The sequence below is a fragment of the Ranitomeya imitator genome, chromosome 3 (genome assembly GCF_032444005.1).
Source record: "Ranitomeya imitator isolate aRanImi1 chromosome 3, aRanImi1.pri, whole genome shotgun sequence".
Lineage (NCBI taxonomy): Eukaryota > Metazoa > Chordata > Amphibia > Anura > Dendrobatidae > Ranitomeya > Ranitomeya imitator.
This window is the reverse complement of record NC_091284.1, coordinates 754,321,389-754,339,621: the sequence shown is the minus strand read 5'-3', so window position 1 is coordinate 754,339,621 and position 18,233 is coordinate 754,321,389. Positions and strand designations below refer to the sequence as shown.

Genomic DNA, 18,233 nt, shown 5'->3' with positions numbered 1-18,233 from the left:
TCTCGTCCAAATTATATACCCAATAAACAAAAACGGATCCAGCAAATAAACGGATCCGGCGTATCGGTTTCTCACAATTTGCACCGGATCCGTTTTTTTAAAAAATAGATGGATTATGCCTGAAAGCAAAAAAACTGATGTGAAAGTAGCCTTAGCTTTGATGTGTTAGTGCTAATATCACTATAGAGCTATGTGTTAAAATGAGAGCAGACTGTCAGTAGTGATGAGCGAGTATGCTCGTTGCTCGGGTGATTTCCGAGTATTTGTTAGTGCTCGGACATTCCGTTTTCGTCGCCTCAGCTGCATGATTTACGGCTGCTAGACAGCCTGAATACATGTGGGGATTCCCTAATAAATAGGCATTCCTCACATGTATTAAGGCTGTCTAGCACTACCAAATACTCGGAGACCACCCAAGCGTGCTCGGGAAAACCCATGCAACGAGTATACTCGCTCATCACTAACGGCCAGTCATTATATGTCTCTCACTGGTAACGCTCCATATCACTTGAAGGGAACCGGTCACCTTAAAAGCGATATTAACCTGCAGATGAAGGGTTAATCTGCAGGGTAGTAGCGTTGTGAATTTGCCTGGCGCAACCACTTGGTCCCACGCTGCTCTGAGCAAATTAACTTTATTCCCACAGAAGTGTTCCAGTTTCAGTATTGGGGCAGTGCCGGCGCATGTTCAGTTACCACTCAATTTATAGAGAGTAGCCACTGCAACCGCGCCTCCGACACTGACTGATAGCTGGACCTGATGCTGAGCTGCTGTCAGTCAGTGGTGGGGCACGGTTACATCCTTCGCTCTCGATACACTGAGCGGTGACTGAATCTATGGCGTGCCGCTCCCATGGCTGAAACCAGAGCGCTGCCGGGAGGCAAAAAATTAATTTCCTCCCGTCAGCGGGGGGGTCTAAGTACCGGTGCCAGGCGGGTTCACCGTGCCATTAACCTGCGGAAAATATCCTGCAGATTAACCCCATAACTGCAGGTTGATATTGTTGCTTCAGATGACCGCTTCCTTTTAAAATAAGCTACGGAGGCAGATTCTCATTGAGATCTATGTCTGGCCCATAGATCTTAACAGCTCATTAAGATATTAAGCCAAACGTGGATATTTCTGAATTAAGTCATCAGATCCCAGATATCAAGGTATTGCTTTATTCAGCTTCCTATGACCTACATGCCCATATAGACAGTTTAGGAGGATTGATGCTACTGACAGATTCCCTAGAAGTTGAACTCTGACTCTTTGGGGCCACAAAACTCCTGCAAAAGCGCTTGAATTTCAATAGCGATGGTGTGAATGATGTGAAATGTTGAGAATTGGATTAAAATGGTGTGCCATATGTTTATATCATTTTTCTGTGTATAAATCTGTATAACCTATATTTATGGTAATATAATTTTAATACATGTACAGATTAGTATTTTTTTTTTTACTAAGTAGGCAAAACTTTTTAAAGTATTAGATAAAAAGGATAACATTTTAAAATACATTTTATTGTATGTTTAAAAGGAAAAACCTGCTGCAATGATTAAATTCTGAGGTTATTGTGATTTTGTTTTTCCATTCATCTCATTGAAGGAGTTATAAAATAAGACAGGAGAAAGAAAGCAGTTCCTCTCCAAACATTGCTCTTGATTTGTGGAGTGTTAAAGTAATATAGTGGGAGGACAGTCTTTACAAGCCATGTAATGAGCCCGCCCTTGGGAGACCTCATTCCTTCTACGCTTCTTATATTGATTAATGTGACCCTAATTCATAAAAGATTCCCGTCAGGCCGTTCATTTAGATAAACGTAGATTTCATACGTCTGGAAAACCGGCCTGCTCTTATTTCCTGAGAGATCGCGAACTGATTGAAAGCAACGACATGTGATTGAAAACAATTTTATGGACGACATATAGACAGTGAATGTAAGGAATCTATAAGGATTGCTTGTTATGGAGTGGCGGGAGGTTAATAATGTGAAGAGCTCTATATATATAATTGCCTAAGGGGTACTTCCGTCTTTCTGTCGGCAACTTCCGTAACGGAAATCCCGTGTCGCTGATTGGTCTCGCCAGCTGCCTGTCATGGCTGCCGCGACCAATCAGCTACGGGCATAGTCCGATTAGTGACTCTCCTACTCCCCTGCAGTCAGTGCCCAGCGCCCGCATGCTCCCCTCCAGTCACCGCTCACACAGGGTTAATGCCAGCGGGTACCGCACTCAGTTACCGCTGTTATTAACCCTGTGTGTCCCCAACTTTTTTACTATTGATGCTGCCTATGAGACCGCTAAGTCATCTGGGTAATTTCGCAATGCATCCTGGGAACGGAAGATGGCGGCAGTCGCGTGAGCATCGCCAGAGTTTCGCTGGATCCTAGGGGGTCAGTATATATAACTATTTTTTATTTTAATTATTTTTTTTAACAGGGATATGGTGCCCACCCTGCTAAATACTGCGTGGGCAGTGTTATATACCGCGTGGCGGCTATATACTACATGGGCAGTGTTATATACTCCGTGGGCTGTGCTATATACTACGTGCCCGGTGTTATATGTTACGTGGGCTGTGTTATATACTGCGTCGCCTGTGTTATATACTGTGTGGCTGCTATATACTGTGTGGGCTGTGTGATATACTGCATGGGCTGTGCTATATACTACGTGCCCTGTGTTATATACTGTGTGGCCTGTGTTATATACTGCGTGGCCTGTGTTATATACTGCGTGGCCTGTGTTATATACTGCGTGGCCTGTGTTATATACTGCGTGGCCTGTGTTATATACTGCGTGGCTGCTATATACTGCGTGGGAGTGTTATATAGTATGTGGGCTGTGTTATATACTGTTTGGGCTGTGTAATATACTGCGTGGCCACTGTTATATACTGCGTGGCCTGTATTAAGGCATCGGGTATTTTACAATATGTATGTATGTACATAGCAGCCACATAGTATATAGCACAGGCCACGTAGTATTTGCTATATACTACGTGGCCTGTGCTATATACTATGTGGCTGCTATATATATACATACATACATATATATTCTAGAATACCTGATGCGTTAGAATCGGGCCACCATCTACTATAGTTTATAATGACTCCTAGATCACCTGGTCGTGGAGCTAAACATGTCTACCAGTAGCTTAATATGCTAAATAGTCACTGTGTATAAAAACTTCTATATTAACTAATATAAAACCTTTATATTATAGGCACAGAAGAAGATGTCATGAAATCCAAGAAAACTTTCCGAAGTCAGGCTGTAGTAAGTCAAAATGCGGAAACCGAGCTAATGCTGGAAGGAGATGATGATGCGGTTAGCCTTCTTCAGGAGAAGGAAATCGACAACCTTGCAGGTAGATCATCCCTCTGATATTAACATATGTAGAGAGATCAAAAGTAATTATCCTCATGACTAAGGAGATGGGGAAAGAGGGAAGTAAAGGAAAGCCTTACATATTGGTTAATTCGGCCTAAACTCTCATTCCATGACATTTGCTAAAGCAATTGATATTTTAATGTTTAAAGAGAACCTGTCATGTAACCTGCAGATATGAGGTTAATTTCCAGGTTAATAGTATTCTGTAGCCGTGCAATCGCTGCACTGAAAGCCCGACTACCAGGAAGAGATGACATGTCTTCCTCCCGGCATCCTCAGGCTTTCAGTTATGGATGAACTGCTTTAGTCACCGCTTGGTATATAGTGAGCAGTGCTGTAACGGCCCCCGACCCTGACTGACAGCCGCTTCTGTACTGATGCACTGCTGAGCCGGCTGTCAGTCAGCGCTGGGGTGTGGTTACAGCCGCCGATCACTATACCGGGCTTTAAGTGCCCCTGTTCAGCTCCTAAAGAACACTATTAACCTGCAGATTAACCCTATACCTGCAAGTTAATAGCATTTTTCACATGACAGGTTGCCTTTAAGCTGCCCATACATGTTACTATTTGTTAGTAAACCTTCTGGTATTAGTTAGATGTCACAATGATACGTATTGGCAGACACACCACTAGTCCTTTCACAGACAAAGACAAGGGGTCTTTTCCATCAATCCTCTGCTGATACACCTCCAATAAATGCTTTCCTGCCATTTGGCTAATTCAGACAATTGGGAGAATCCGGCTAACTGCTTGGCAGAAAACTAGCCCTTTGAGCTTACAAGGAATCCTTCAGGTGATTCATGCTGCCCAAGCAATGGACAAAATGAATGAAAGACCAGGTCCTTCATTACGTGTCACTCTTGGATACTGGGGTGTTTTAGAGAAAACAGGGAGCCATGACTGAGATGGCCAGTGGTGCGGCAGGTCACTCTTGGCTTCTCCCTGCCCAATTCTGCTTGGCTTATGGGTCTGTCCCTAAACACACAAATAGTCAGAGTTGGGGGGAGACAATCTGGCTGGAACCTGCTCCCATGACTAGTCATTTCAGTCACCCTGTTCCAAGCTCTTGTTATTGACTAAGATTGACTAAGCTTTTCAGAGTGACATAGAAATGTAATGACGGAGCTCGTCTCCGATGCATCAGCCTGTGGTTCTGGCAGCAGGAATCACTTGACAGGTTCCCTTCAAAGCGCCATAGAATACGGTGAGAGACCCAACCATCGTCTATTATTGTTATGGCAACTGCTTGATTGCTGTACCAGAATCATCAATGAACACTAGAGTTATTGGCCTGAAGGGGTTGTCCACTACTGGATCATTTCCTTTCTAAATAAAACATGCTCCCATTGTAAATACATATATATTACACTCGCCCCTCAGACCAGCACCGTAATGGTGGTGTCGGAGGAGTGATGCAGGTAATGGGCGGCAGTGCTCACACTTCTTTCAGGTGATACTCGGACGTCTGGGCTAGGTGTGAGCTTTACTGCCTATTAGTGGCCTTTGATTGACACTAGCACTCACTGGCAGACATGGTACTGACATTGGAGGGACAGTGTCGGTCCCAGAGGCGAGTATAAGCTCTTTTTTTTTGAGAGGGGGCTCTGTTTCATTTATGAAGGGGTAGTCCAAGTAGTGCACAACCCCTTTAATCAGCAGAAAAAATAATTCTCACTAAGGAGTTTTTCTAAAAAAACAAAACATGGCTGCTGTTTTTTACTTTGGTATTCCCTATGTTGTTCTCCGCCCAGCACCTGCCTCTTTATTGATGGCTCACTCCCTGTTTGACGTCAGATACCAGGCAAGAAGATCAGTCTGTGAGCTATCGATCAAGCTAAAGAGGCGGCAGGGAAACGACCTTGGGAGGCAGAGTCCTGGGAAGTGCTCTGTCACGCCCAAAGCACTTAACGCTTCATTTGCATATGACTGACAACTCTGCTGAGTAATTCAGCAACACATAGAAGATCTTAAGGTGTTGATGGATTTACATTTCAAACCCCTGCGTGGCCTTATATGTGGTCTTCAGAGGTTGATCTTACTGCCTGGAGATAAAGGTTTATGTGATCTATATTTGTGTTTCAGTTTTAGTTCCTTTCGTTCCCAGACTTTTTACATCAAGAGGCAAGTTGTGTAGTAGTCTAGACACTAGTTGTATTACATACAAATCGTTAATCATATCAATAAGTACTAAACCTTCTGCCCTGATTTCAGCCTCGATTATTACATGTAGTTACCGCCTCATAGATCACTAACCTATTGTCTAAATGACAGACTAATAAATTCTCTAACATTTGGTACCTGATTATATGTGAAATGAAATGTAAGAGAGCCATGTACACTCCTCTGCCCGTACACGCAAGACGCAAGTGAGAAGAAAAGGCCAAGCACCATTGTTTACAACTAACACTGATCCCATGAGCCGATGACACATATCCGACACTGATAGTGTCACCACCAGGGACCATTGTGGGAAAACTATATTTAAAATGTATTTTATGTAAGGAGTAACTCGAATTTCTATCTACTGTTTTCATGGTGAGACCTGAAAGAACGGGCCAGAAGTGCTCAGCTGTGCCCTGCTCTTCTAGGGTAGACCGCCTCAGCTGGAGACCGCTTCAGGCTATGTGCACATGTTCAGAATTTTACGCGCTTTTTTTTTCCGCTTTTTTGGCCATTGTCCGCTGAAAAAAACGCTTAAACGCATACATAAGCATCCCATCATTTTTAATGCATTCTGCAATTTTTGTGCACATGATGCGTTTTTCCCCGCAAAAAAAGCGCATCACGGTAAAAAACTCAGCATATTCATTAATTTTGTGGATTTTCGCGTTTTTGCCGCTATTTAGTGCATTGGGAAGCTCCGGAAAAAAACACAAAAAAAGCGAGAAAAACGTGAAAAAAAAAGCGAAAAAAACGCACGCGGATTTCTTGCGGAAAATGTCCGGTTCAGGAAATTTCTGCAAGAAATCCTGACGTGTGCACATAGCCTCAAATAAAGCAGAGGAGGAAGCACAATTCAGCATTTCTGACATTTTGTCCGGTGGTAGTCTCTGTCTGCACCCAGGTCTATATAAAGTAGTGACATGTTAATTTTTTTTCTATAATGACATTTACTTTTGAATAATGAAGATTATTGTTTAGTTTTATAAGATCGAGTATGAGTTTATACGGGACCTGTAAGCAAAAAAAAAAGGATTCACCTGCAGCCATATGCAGCTATATAGCATTTTACATATTCTGATATCTAATTGTAAGTGCGGCTGCAGGGAGAACATGAAGTTCTATTCTCCCTGTAGTCCTCGGCAATGAACAGTCAGCACTCACTATACTATAAACACGCTGCACCGTCACAGACATTTTCTTCAGTAGCGTGTGTGCTGGGCAGGCTGTCGGTCAAGGTGCCCTCATCTCCCTGATGACTTTAAGCAACCAGCTATGAGGAAAATATCACTTAACCCATTCAAGACAGAGCCCTTTTTTGTTTTTGCGTGTTTGTTTTTCGCTTCCCTTCTTCCCAGAGCCATAACTTTTTAATTTTTCCGGCAATATGGCCTTGTGAGGGCTTGTTTTTAACGGGACAAGTTGTACTTTTGAACTACTCCATTGGTTTTACCATATTGTGTACTGGAAAACAGGAAAAAAATTCCAAGTGCAGTGAAATTGTAAAAAAAAATGCAATTCCACAACTGTTTTATGGACTTTTTTTTACCATGTTCACCAAATGCTAAAACTGACTTGCTATTCTGATTCTCCAGGTCATTATGAGTTCATAGACACCAAACATATCTAGGTTCTTTTTTATGTAAGTGGTGAAAAAAAAATCCAAAGTTTAAGAAAAAAAAAAGTCTCATCTTTCTAGACCCGTAGCATCACCGTTTTTGTGATCTCGTGTTGGGTGAGGGCTTATTTTTTATGTGCTGAACTGCTGTTTTTAATGATACAATTTTGGTGCAGATACGATCTTTTTTATCTCCCGTTATTGCATTTTAATGCAATGTTGCGGCAACCAAAGAAATGTTTGACGTTTTGACTTTTTTTTCGCTACGCCATTTACCCATCGGATTAATTCTTTTTATAGCTTGATAGATCGGGCAATTCTCAACTGGACAATACCAACTATGTGTAAGTTTGATTTTTTTTTTTTATTGTTTTATTTTGAATGGGGCAAAAGGGAGGTACCGTAATTTGTACTTTTATATATTTTTTTGTTTTTTTAATATTTTTTTTTTTTAAATTTAAACTTTTTTTTTTTTTTTTACTTTTGGTGTGCTTTAATAGTCCATGGGAGACTAGAAGCTGTCACAGCAATCCGGCAGTGACAACCATAGAGGTCTGCTGGAGACCTCCGGTTGTCATGCCAACCCATCGGTGACCCGCCATCACAGGATGGGGTCACCAATGGGTGGGATTTCCGGCGCTCTTGCTGGAAGCACGTGTTAAATGCCGCTGTCAGAGATTGCCAGCGGCATTTTACAGGATAACAGCCGCGTGTGGATTGAGATGCCACCCGCGGCTGTTGGAGGCACATGTCAGCTGTTTAAAACCAGTGTCTGCGCTATTACTACATTTTAAATCGGTTATCTAGAAAACTCCTGATTCCTGATGAATAAAGCGACCACATGGATGTTGATCCAGATGAAAAATAGTTTAGTTTTATTCTGAATGAAATTTGAAACATGACATATACTCGTCTAAAGTGAATGGTGTTCATGTGTTGCCAAGGACCTGAACAGCGCCCACTAATACAGGGTTGGGGAACCTCAGGCCGCGGGCCATTTACAAACCTCCATGACCTTTTCTCCGGCCCTGAGCAGATTCCTGGGGACAATATTGCTTGGGCCAGCCGCTGTATTTTGATGGCCGCCGGACCATTAATTTCTTTTTGCTTTGCACAAGAACGCAGGGTTCACTACTGAGCGCTGAGGCGCGTGCAATGAAAGATTACGTCCTGACACCAGTCGCGGCGTCAGGACGTACCTTGTGGGCAGAGTTAGTGTATGATTTGTACGGCCCCCGAAGGATGGTCTAAATATCCAAATGGCCCTTGGCAGAAAAAAGCATTCCCCCACCCCTGCACTAATAGCGTCACATACATAATCTAACAGTAGCATTGTGCGCATTAATGTGTTTATTTGATTTCATTAAAAAATGTAGTTATTACTGAAGTTTCTGCAAACAAATATATGTTGTCAGTTTGTCATTTGCACGTAAGTTGAATCCATCCACATTATTCCATTATTTAGAGGCAGTACAGGTAAGAGCTCAGCACATTATGGGATGTCAATGCAGATATTCCAGTCTGATCAATTGCCCAAGGCTTCAAAGATCCCACAAGACCATAGAATGAAAAGTACAATTTGGTATTTGGAGCGGAAGAGATCAGCGAGCTGAAAAGTGGCTCAGTTATGTAAGGACAGATATTTTTACCAACATTCCCTGATTGAATGGAAACCTTTCTGTTTATGATGTGTGAATACAGTTCTGTATAATTTTTATTTTTTATAACTATTTTTTTTTACAAATCCTCCCTAACTGGTTTATTGTGGTGTTTACTATACACAATGGCCCTGATTCATTTTTTTGTGGGGATTTTTTGCACAATTCATTATTCTTTCTGCACTTTTTTTTGCTATCTGTTTAGTGGGCATTTTGAATAATTTGGCACCAAAAAGGGCTACTGATGCCACAAGACAAAAAAAATGCAAATGCTGAATTGGGATCAGTAGGACATTCTGATTTGTATTATTCTTATTATTATTTATTTTTATTTGCTTACATTAAGTGTGCTTACCTTGAAAGGCAAATTGACTGCCAACTTTGAGCATTAATGTTTTGTTTTTTATTTTTTCACTTTCCAAGTATTGGAACGTTATAAATAATAGTATTTGCATAAGTCATTTTCTAATGAGTTGTAGAGCGAGTTGCGGAAATGATTGTGCACAGACCTGCAATCCTTTTATAAAGCAGCTAAGAATAAGTGCTCATTCACACGTCCGTTTTTCATGTACATCTGGTTTTCTTCATTGATACAATTTGTACCTATAATAATCTATAAAAGTATTCATATATTCACGATTTTTTGGGAACCGAGTAGTCCATACAAAATCATGGAAACATGTCTGATATTGATCAAACTTGGCAATGAAAGTTTGAGTCTATGAAAAAACGTGGTCAGCCCTCGGATGACAATCATGTGCGCTCTGATTTTCCAGCTTCAAGCTGCATTCAAAACGCATTAGATTTTTAACGTGTCCGCCTCCTATCATCACATGCACAAATGATTTCTTGTGTGTGTAATTTTTAAGGATTTATAATAATGAATAATCTCTTTTAACATTACCATATCTGGAATCTGGATCTTTTTTCTCCTTCAAACCAAGTTTGGCTGCTGACACTGGCGTCCTGTTACACTTGCCAATTTTCACGAATGATAAGAGAAACGTTTTTTAGTTTTTCTATCAGAGAATCTCTGATGAGACTTGGCTGTCATGCTGATGAAAATCTCTGATAACAAAAAAACCTGTTGTCTGAATGAGGCCTAAGTTCTATAGATATGAACCCAGTGTGGACAGTGTTCTTGACCTTTCACATTGGCATTGAAATTAATTAAAGGTTTTGTTTCATTTAAAGCTTAATTGTTCTTTAATGAGCAGTTAACAAAATATCTAAACTACGGTACTCTGAATTACATTTCCTAGCCATTATTAAGCACATTTAGATGCTGATAACCATACAGATTTTACACTGACAACTTTGGGTTGTGAAAGAAATGTTTTGGCCAGAACCAGTATTGCTGATGACTAAAATAAATTGAATGTTTTTATAGAAGATAAATTGAAAACGTATATTACATTTTTTGTGAAAACACTTTCTGGTAGTTTTGATATTCGTAGCTTACAATTATTCTATTCTTGTTTTATCAACCAGGCTGGTTTTGCCCTTCATGACCAAGACTTTTTGTTTTCTACTTCATTGCATTCCAAGAGCTATAGCTTTTTTTAGTTTTTTCTTTGACGTGGACGTGTATCCCTAGGAGTTGTTAATAAATGATCTTTTGATCACTTTCATAGTATTCTACAGCATTGTTGACTTTTTCAGTGTTTTTGTTGCATTGACTATTTTGATCCAACACTCGGATCAAAATCAGACATGCCTCTAATTTTTTCCACGGACCTCTCAATCTTAGAGGAAAAATATAGGACAAGAGCAGATCCCCATAGAATATCATAGGTCCGATTGCTATCCAGCAAAACTACAGATAGCACTTGTCCAGGAGAATCGGTCGTGTGTGCAAGCCCTTACAGGCAACCTATCACAATAGACCATGATTGCTGCGGGGCCTAATAGATGCTAATAGCATTGGTTACCTTTGTTACATGCCCTATCTGCCATGGTAACCCTTCGCTTCACCACAATCTCCTGCAGGTTGCCAATAGCCGGAGAGAAGGCTCCATCCCCATGTGAAATGCCTTAGATACTGCTGGGAATATCTGCACCCAGGATTGGAGACCTCTCTAGTCACTGCCGTTGTACCCACAGCCCTGCTATGTATTAATGGCTGTGCTCCTGCTATAATCTCTTGCCGGGCAGTACCCACCAGATTATTGTGATGGATATATTGACACTACAACAAGCGCCTGCTTATGATGGATATATATGTGCCTGAGGCTTAAGTGAAGTCCTTTCAACATATATTGGTGTCCTGGGGAGGAGAGAAACAAGGATTTTCCAAGTTGGATTCCAAATTCCAGAGCTTAATGGCGGTTGTCTCGGGAAGGCCATCCCTGTTCATATTTCCTATCGGGTAGATATGTAGATCATAAAGGGACATCACCTACGTGGGACCCTCCCCTATGATCCAGATTATAGAACCGCTCTGTAAGAACAGCACTCGCTCTGGTGGACTTGAATCTGTCTCGCAAAACTACATTTCCCCAGAAACCACAGTGCAAATACTTGGCAGGTCACCACTTACCCTAGCAAAGTAATGTTTGCCAGGTTTACCAGCCGCAGGAAATGGGGTGATCAGTCAGTGGGAAACGGTTGTGTTTAATGTGCCTCCGCATTACTCTAAGGCTATGTGCACACGTTCAGGAATGTCTGCAGATTTTTCCTGAACAAAACCGGACTTTTTCTGCAGAAAATCCGTTCGCGTTTTTTTTTTTTTTCGCGTTTTTTTGTGTCCATTTTTTGTGCCTTTTTTTTCCTGAGCTTCACAATGCAAAAGGTATAGCGGCAAAAACGCTTATGTAAGCTTTTTTAGCATTTTTTCCACGGAAAACGGCCAAAAAAAGCAACAACAAAAAACGCGAAAATACCTGAACGTGTGCACATAGCCTAATAATGTTTATCTCACAGCATTTATCTTCACACAGTATATGGAAATAGCTTTCTAATATGCCTTTATAAATTTGTATGCGGACATCCAAGTCTATAGATCCTTATAAGATATATATAATCATTCTGCACTAGTCAAATGCTGATCTACATGACTGTATAGGAGCTTAGTGGTTATGAGTGAACTTGCTTGTATATATCGTGTTGTCTGAGTGACTTCGGCGTGCTCGAATAATATGTTCGCGTTCCCGCGGCTGCATAATTCGCTGCTCTTATACAGCCACGACATTCGGGGATGGTGTGTTTGTTAGGCAATCCCTGCATGTGTTGGGGCCGTATGGGACTCAAACATTTTATTCAAGCTCACCCTGATAACACGACATCCGAGCACTCATCACTAGAGACTACACATACAATTTAGACCTCATTCAGACATCCGTAGATGACGTACATGTTCTGTCCATAATTTTAAGGCATAGAACGGGTACCAATCATATTCTATGGAGCTGTTCTCATAGCCGAGACATGTCTGTTTTTGATCCAAGTCCTAGATGAAAATTAACCATGAAAGCAAGTAAAAAGAGCCAATTTTCTAAACACTAAATTTTCCTAGTACATGGATGGAACAAGGGCTTACCCCAGGACAGTTTTGTCATTGCATCCCACCACTTCTTCAGATGCTCTTCACAAAGGCAGCATCTCCACATTATTACAGTGCTTTCTATTCCCAAGATACATGTGCTGTAATGTGATAGACCCTGTCTTTATATTGTCGGTATAGTCACTAGATCCCTGCACTGTCATAATGCTGGCTGGATCCTGAGCCAACATGATGTGCCTTGTAATCTTACCGAAATCTCAATATCACTGTATTTTGGATAATTTTAGGGTTTATCTAGTACTAATTTTTTTTTTTTTTTTTTTTACTAGTAGCCTAAGAACAAACAGGCAAGTATTTGCTAACTATCTGCCTATTGTGCCCGGCACAGAGTTGTCGTGGACCTCTCCTGATGGTAACCCAACGGCTTCCACTGATTTCGCGTAGACAGAGCAGCATCTTTTCATCCACTCTACTCTTGTCGACGTCATGCTGGTTGACAGCAGGCTCCCTACTGCCTAAAGCCAGTCCCACACGTCCAGATAATTCCGTGTCCGTGTGCCCGTGCGTTTCTGTGGCACACGTGCGGCAGACGTGTGCTGACTGGGTACCACACGGAGCGTGCAGGAGACAGCGCTAGAGATAAGCGCTGTCCCCTGCATCTGGTGCTGAAGCTGCCATTCATATCTTCTCTGCAGCAGCGTTTGCTGTAGAGAAGATATGATAAATCCTTTTTTTTTTTGTTTCTGGTGTTTAAAATAAAGATCCCTGTCCCCACCTTCCTCCCACCCCCTGTGCGCCCGCCCGCTGTTATTAAAATACTCACCCGGCTCCCTCGCAGTGTCCTGTCCTCGCCGCACCTTCTCCTGTGTGAGCGGTTACATGGGGCCGCCCATTACAGTCATGAATATGCGGCTCCACCCTATGAGCGGTCACGTGGGGCCACCCATTACAGTCATGAATATGCGGCTCCACCCCAGCCGCCCATTACAGTCATGAATATGCGGCTTCACCCCTATGGGGTGAAGCCGCATATTCATGACTGTAATGTGCGGCCCCACGTGACCGCTCATACAGGAGAAGGTGCGGCCAGGAGAGGACGCTGCGAGGGAGACGGGTATTTCATTAACAGCGGGGGGGGGGGGCGCACAGAGGGGGTCGGGGGACAGGGATCATTATTTTAAACACGAAAAAACAAAACAAAAAGGATTTTTCATATCTTCTCTCCAGCAAAGCTGCTGGAGAGAAGATATGAATGGCGGCTTCAGCACCAGATGCAGGGGACAGCGCTTATCTCTAGCGCTGTCTCCTGCACGCTCCGTGTAGTACCCAGTCGGCACACTGGCGGCACACGTGTACCACATAAACGAAGGGACACACGGACACGGATAATTCCGGTACCGATTTTACCGGTACCGGAATTATCTGGATGTGTGAGACTGGCCTAACTGCGGGGAGCCACCTGTCATTCAGCATGACATCCACAGTCATGGCCCATAGACACAGCTGCCAGGAAGAGGAGGAGCGGCTCTGTTGACACTGAGGAGCTGAATCGCCGGCAGGAGCGGTTGATAATCGCTCTGAGCCAGCGCCACATAGAACAGGCAGGTAGTTTCCTTTGTTAGCTTTTAGACCCATAATAAAAAAAAAAGTCCTGAACAACCCTTGTAGAAATGGGGCCTAATTTCTTTATTACTTTAATAGTAACATGCTCCCAAGGACTCAATAATCATTAAGTGGCAACAAAGAGCATGTGCAGCAGCTTGATGATACCTTATGTAAACTCTCTAATATGGGCTGTGAGGGGAGCAGAGCATCTCCCAGAGGGGATTATCACATAATCCGCTCTCTGTAGCTGGAGTGGATTAGCTTCACATTCTCAGAGGGGTTTGCATGCTCCTTTTGAGTACGACAAGGCACCCTTCCCCTTCAGACATGCTTTGCTAGAGTCATGTAATTTCAGAGAGGAGTTGTAATAGCCACCTCTTCTCCGCCACCTTGTCATGGCATATACCGTAATACCAGTGTTGTATTAGGAAATGAATAATCTGCCTACATTGCTCCGTGTCTGTCCGTCTGGTGGTGACACGAGCTGTAATTGGTCTGGGGGGGACATTAATGAATGAGCACAGAGCTACGAGCTGCTCATGTCACATATATGTTGTACATGTGTCTGTCGGTCAAATGCAGGATAAAGCCATGATCATGGGCGGAGGGCAGACATTTTCCTGCCCATAATCCCGTTGCCCACTGTAGTCAGCCTGAAATACCTGCATATATACAGACAATAGATTGTATTCCGGGGCTCATCAGTACAGAAAATGGATTTTTTTAATGTTAGAATTAGTGACGTCCAGATTGTTGGCTTCATACAGCTGCTATAGAACTAGTGTTAAAGCCCTGGAGTGGACTGTATATATCCCATTGGGTGAGGTGGCTGCTCACAGTGAGGGGGTTAATGCGGTGGGCTTAGTGCAGGCTGCACCTGGCCATCTGCGCTGGAAATATGCTGGAGAGGAGGGCTGGCTGCCGCCTGTGCATGTGATTGGCACCAGCTAAGCTGGATCACTAGCCCCTTCCCCTCCTCTGGGTTGTTGTTCTGTTTTTTTTTTTTTACCAGAAACAATACAGAGTATCCATAGCTGTAATATTTGCCTGGTGTGATGGCCATGTGCAATCCGGGGTTAAAAATATGGCACTGTGCTGGAATATTTACCTATGTTATGTGCACAGCGTCACTATAGCAAAAAAGCAATATAGGCCTCCGCCTTTCTGTCCCAGATTATACCGACATATATGAGGCAGCCGATATATACAATTTACTATTTATGGTTGGGAGGATTCATCTTGTGTATTGGGCTCCATTCACATCATTTTTTTTCACGTAATAGAAAAAAATAAAACTGTGTGCTGGATCCAGTCTTCAGTAGTTTTTGGTTCATGTGTGCATTTTTTATCATCGCTTTATCATCCTCTTTTATCGGTGAGAGGATGCATTCACGTGCTGCCTGATCTTTACTGGATTAATAAATAATGATTAAATAAAAATTATACATATTGGTTATTTTTATTTTTTTATTTTTTTGTAGTTTATCCATAAAATCGGATATGTGATTAGGGCCTTATCTGTTCCCACATCCTTGTGATGCTCTAACAGCTGCAACTTATTATCAGCTCATTCCTTAGTTTAGTCCTACAGACAAAACATCTCTGTAATCAGATGGCAGCGCTATTACCAGCCATTATTATTAGCAGTGTTACTGAGAGTGGTAATAGCGTATTAAGTGATCCCATCCACTGGTGGGTCGGTGTGATCTGTCCTGAGCTGCCTCTATGGAAGTGCTGTCCTCGGGTGTGGAGTATAGTCCCCACAGGAGAGGCCTTGTGCTGTCCTTACACATCCCGGAGGCTCCTTCTGTACCAGTGACTGCAATAATTTTTACCGGTAATAGGTCTCATTCACACATCAGAAGGAAGCGCCACTATCGCTAAGGCCTCATTCACACACAAGAAGGGAGCGCCACTATCGCTAAGGCCTCATTCACACATAAGAAGGAAGCGCCACTATTGCTAAGGTCTCATTCACACATCAGAAGGAAGCGTCACTATCGCTAAGGCCTCATTCACACACAAGAAGGGAGCGCCACTATCGCTAAGGCCTCATTCACACACAAGAAGGGAGCGCCACTATCGCTAAGGCCTCATTCACACACAAGAAGGGAGCGCCACTATCGCTAAGGCCTCATTCACACACAAGAAGGGAGCGCCACTATCGCTAAGGCCTCATTCACACATCAGAAGGGAGTGCCACTATCGCTAAGGTCTCATTCACACATCAGAAGGAAGCGTCACTATCGCTAAGGTCTCATTCACACATAAGAAGGAAGCGTCATTATCGCTAAGGTCTCATTCACAAATAAGAAGGGAGCGCCACTATCGCCAAGGCCTCATTCACACACAAGAAGGGAGCGCCACTATCGCTAAGGCCTCATTCACACACAAGAAGGGAGCGCCACTATCGCTAAGGTCTCATTCACACATCAGAAGGAAGCGTCACTATCGCTAAGGTCTCATTCACACATCAGAAGGAAGCGTCATTATCGCTAAGGTCTCATTCACACATAAGAAGGAAGCGTCATTATCGCTAAGGTCTCATTCACAAATAAGAAGGGAGTGCCACTATCGCCAAGGCCTCATTCACACACAAGAAGGGAGCGCCACTATCGCCAAGGCCTCATTCACACACAAGAAGGGAGCGCCACTATCGCCAAGGCCTCATTCACACACAAGAAGGGAGCGCCACTATTGCTAAGGCCTCATTCACACATCAGAAGGGAGTGCCACTATCGCTAAGGCCTCATTCACAAATAAGAAGGGAGTGCCACTATCGCTAAGGCCTCATTCACACATCAGAAGGAAGCGCCACTATCGTCAAGGCCTCATTCACACATAAGAAGGGAGTGCCACTATCGCCAAGGCCTCATTCAGACATCTATTTTTCACATATGTGTTCTATCAGCAGTTTTCACAGAACACATACCCATTATATAATTTAGGTTACGTTCCCACGATGAGCGTTTGGTGAGTTTTTAATGCTGCAGAATGTCTGAACCTATTATTTAAATTAGATCACTTGCGTTTTTCTGTGCGTTTTTTTTTATCATGCACATATTGCGTTTTTGATGCTGCTGTTTTTCTCTTTGTTCTTCGTGTCATTCTTTAAAGCTGCTTGGTTTTTTAGGCTATGTGCACAAAAACGGAAATTTTCTGCAAGAAATCTGCATGCGTTTTTTGCACGTTTGTTGCGCGTTTTTACTGCGTTTTTTGTGTTTTTTTGCGGATTTTTCTGGACATTTCCCAATGCATTATATAGTTGGAAATTCGCAAAAAATCCGCAAAATTAATGAAGATGCTGCGTTTTTTACCACGATGCGTTTTTTCGCGGAAAAAACGCATCATGTGCACAAAAATTGCGGAATGCATTCTAAATGATGGGATGCATAATGTATGCTTTTTTTGCGGTTTTATAGCGTTTTTATAGCGAAAAAACGTGAAAAATCAGCAACGTGTGCACACAGCCTTAAACTTTCTGGTATTTTTATTTCACTGAACTTTGGCATACTTGAGTGCGGATTACATGCGTTTTTGATGTTTCTGCCCCAGAAAACAAACTAAAACTGCCAGTGCATTTTTTACCTGCAGATTTTCTGCATCTAGTGCAAGACTATGGGGAAAATCTGCGTTCGAGTAAGAGAAATTGACAATTGGGAACGTAGCCTTATGTAGCTATGCACGTGTCTGTTATTTTGCGGACCGTGTGTCTGCGAAAAAAATCACAGCGACATATTGGTTTTTGATCAGCATCTTTGTTCAGAATTCCTGTAAATCTATGGGTCTGTGGACATCACCCGTGCAGCTGTGTGCTCTCCGTGATTAACACTATAAAATAAATATTTATTTATTCAATGGTGAAAAACACTGATGACATTTGAACTGTTTATTATTTATTTTTGTACGTGAAAAATCACTGACACCTGAATGAGGCCTGAGATCCTCAGGAGAGGGAAAAAAAGGCGTGTGGCGGTTTTCACTATTTAGGCTTTGATGACGCACATTTATATCTGTTTAGCAGCGCCTTCCTGCCAGCCTTATGAAGTAATGCTGCTCAGCTCCTGTTTCTGTGGCGTACAGTGCTGGTACCACTAAAAGCTCTGGCCTTAGGCCTCGTTCACACGTTCATTATTTGGATGGTATTTTATATCAGCATTTGTAAGACAAAATTAGAGTAAAAATATAATAGCAACACTTCTGCATTTTTCACCGACTTCTGGTTTTGGATTACATAGACTGATGTGAAATACTGAACGTGGATGTAGGCTGATGGCTGCATGAAAATTCCAGGTTAATGTCCACCAGTCCA

At 42.5% G+C, this 18,233-nt stretch overlaps 1 protein-coding gene across 7 annotated transcripts in view; it reads left to right on the top strand.

The window, feature by feature from the left end:
- NBEA (neurobeachin) overlaps positions 1–18,233 on the top strand; it is an 899,093-nt gene that overhangs the window by 630,947 nt on the left and 249,913 nt on the right. For all 7 annotated transcript variants that reach the window (XM_069758980.1, XM_069758976.1, XM_069758974.1 and 4 more), the window contains one exon: positions 3,212–3,355. In XM_069758980.1, the coding sequence (XP_069615081.1) occupies positions 3,212–3,355 (144 nt within the window). The remainder of the gene's footprint in view (positions 1–3,211; positions 3,356–18,233) is intronic.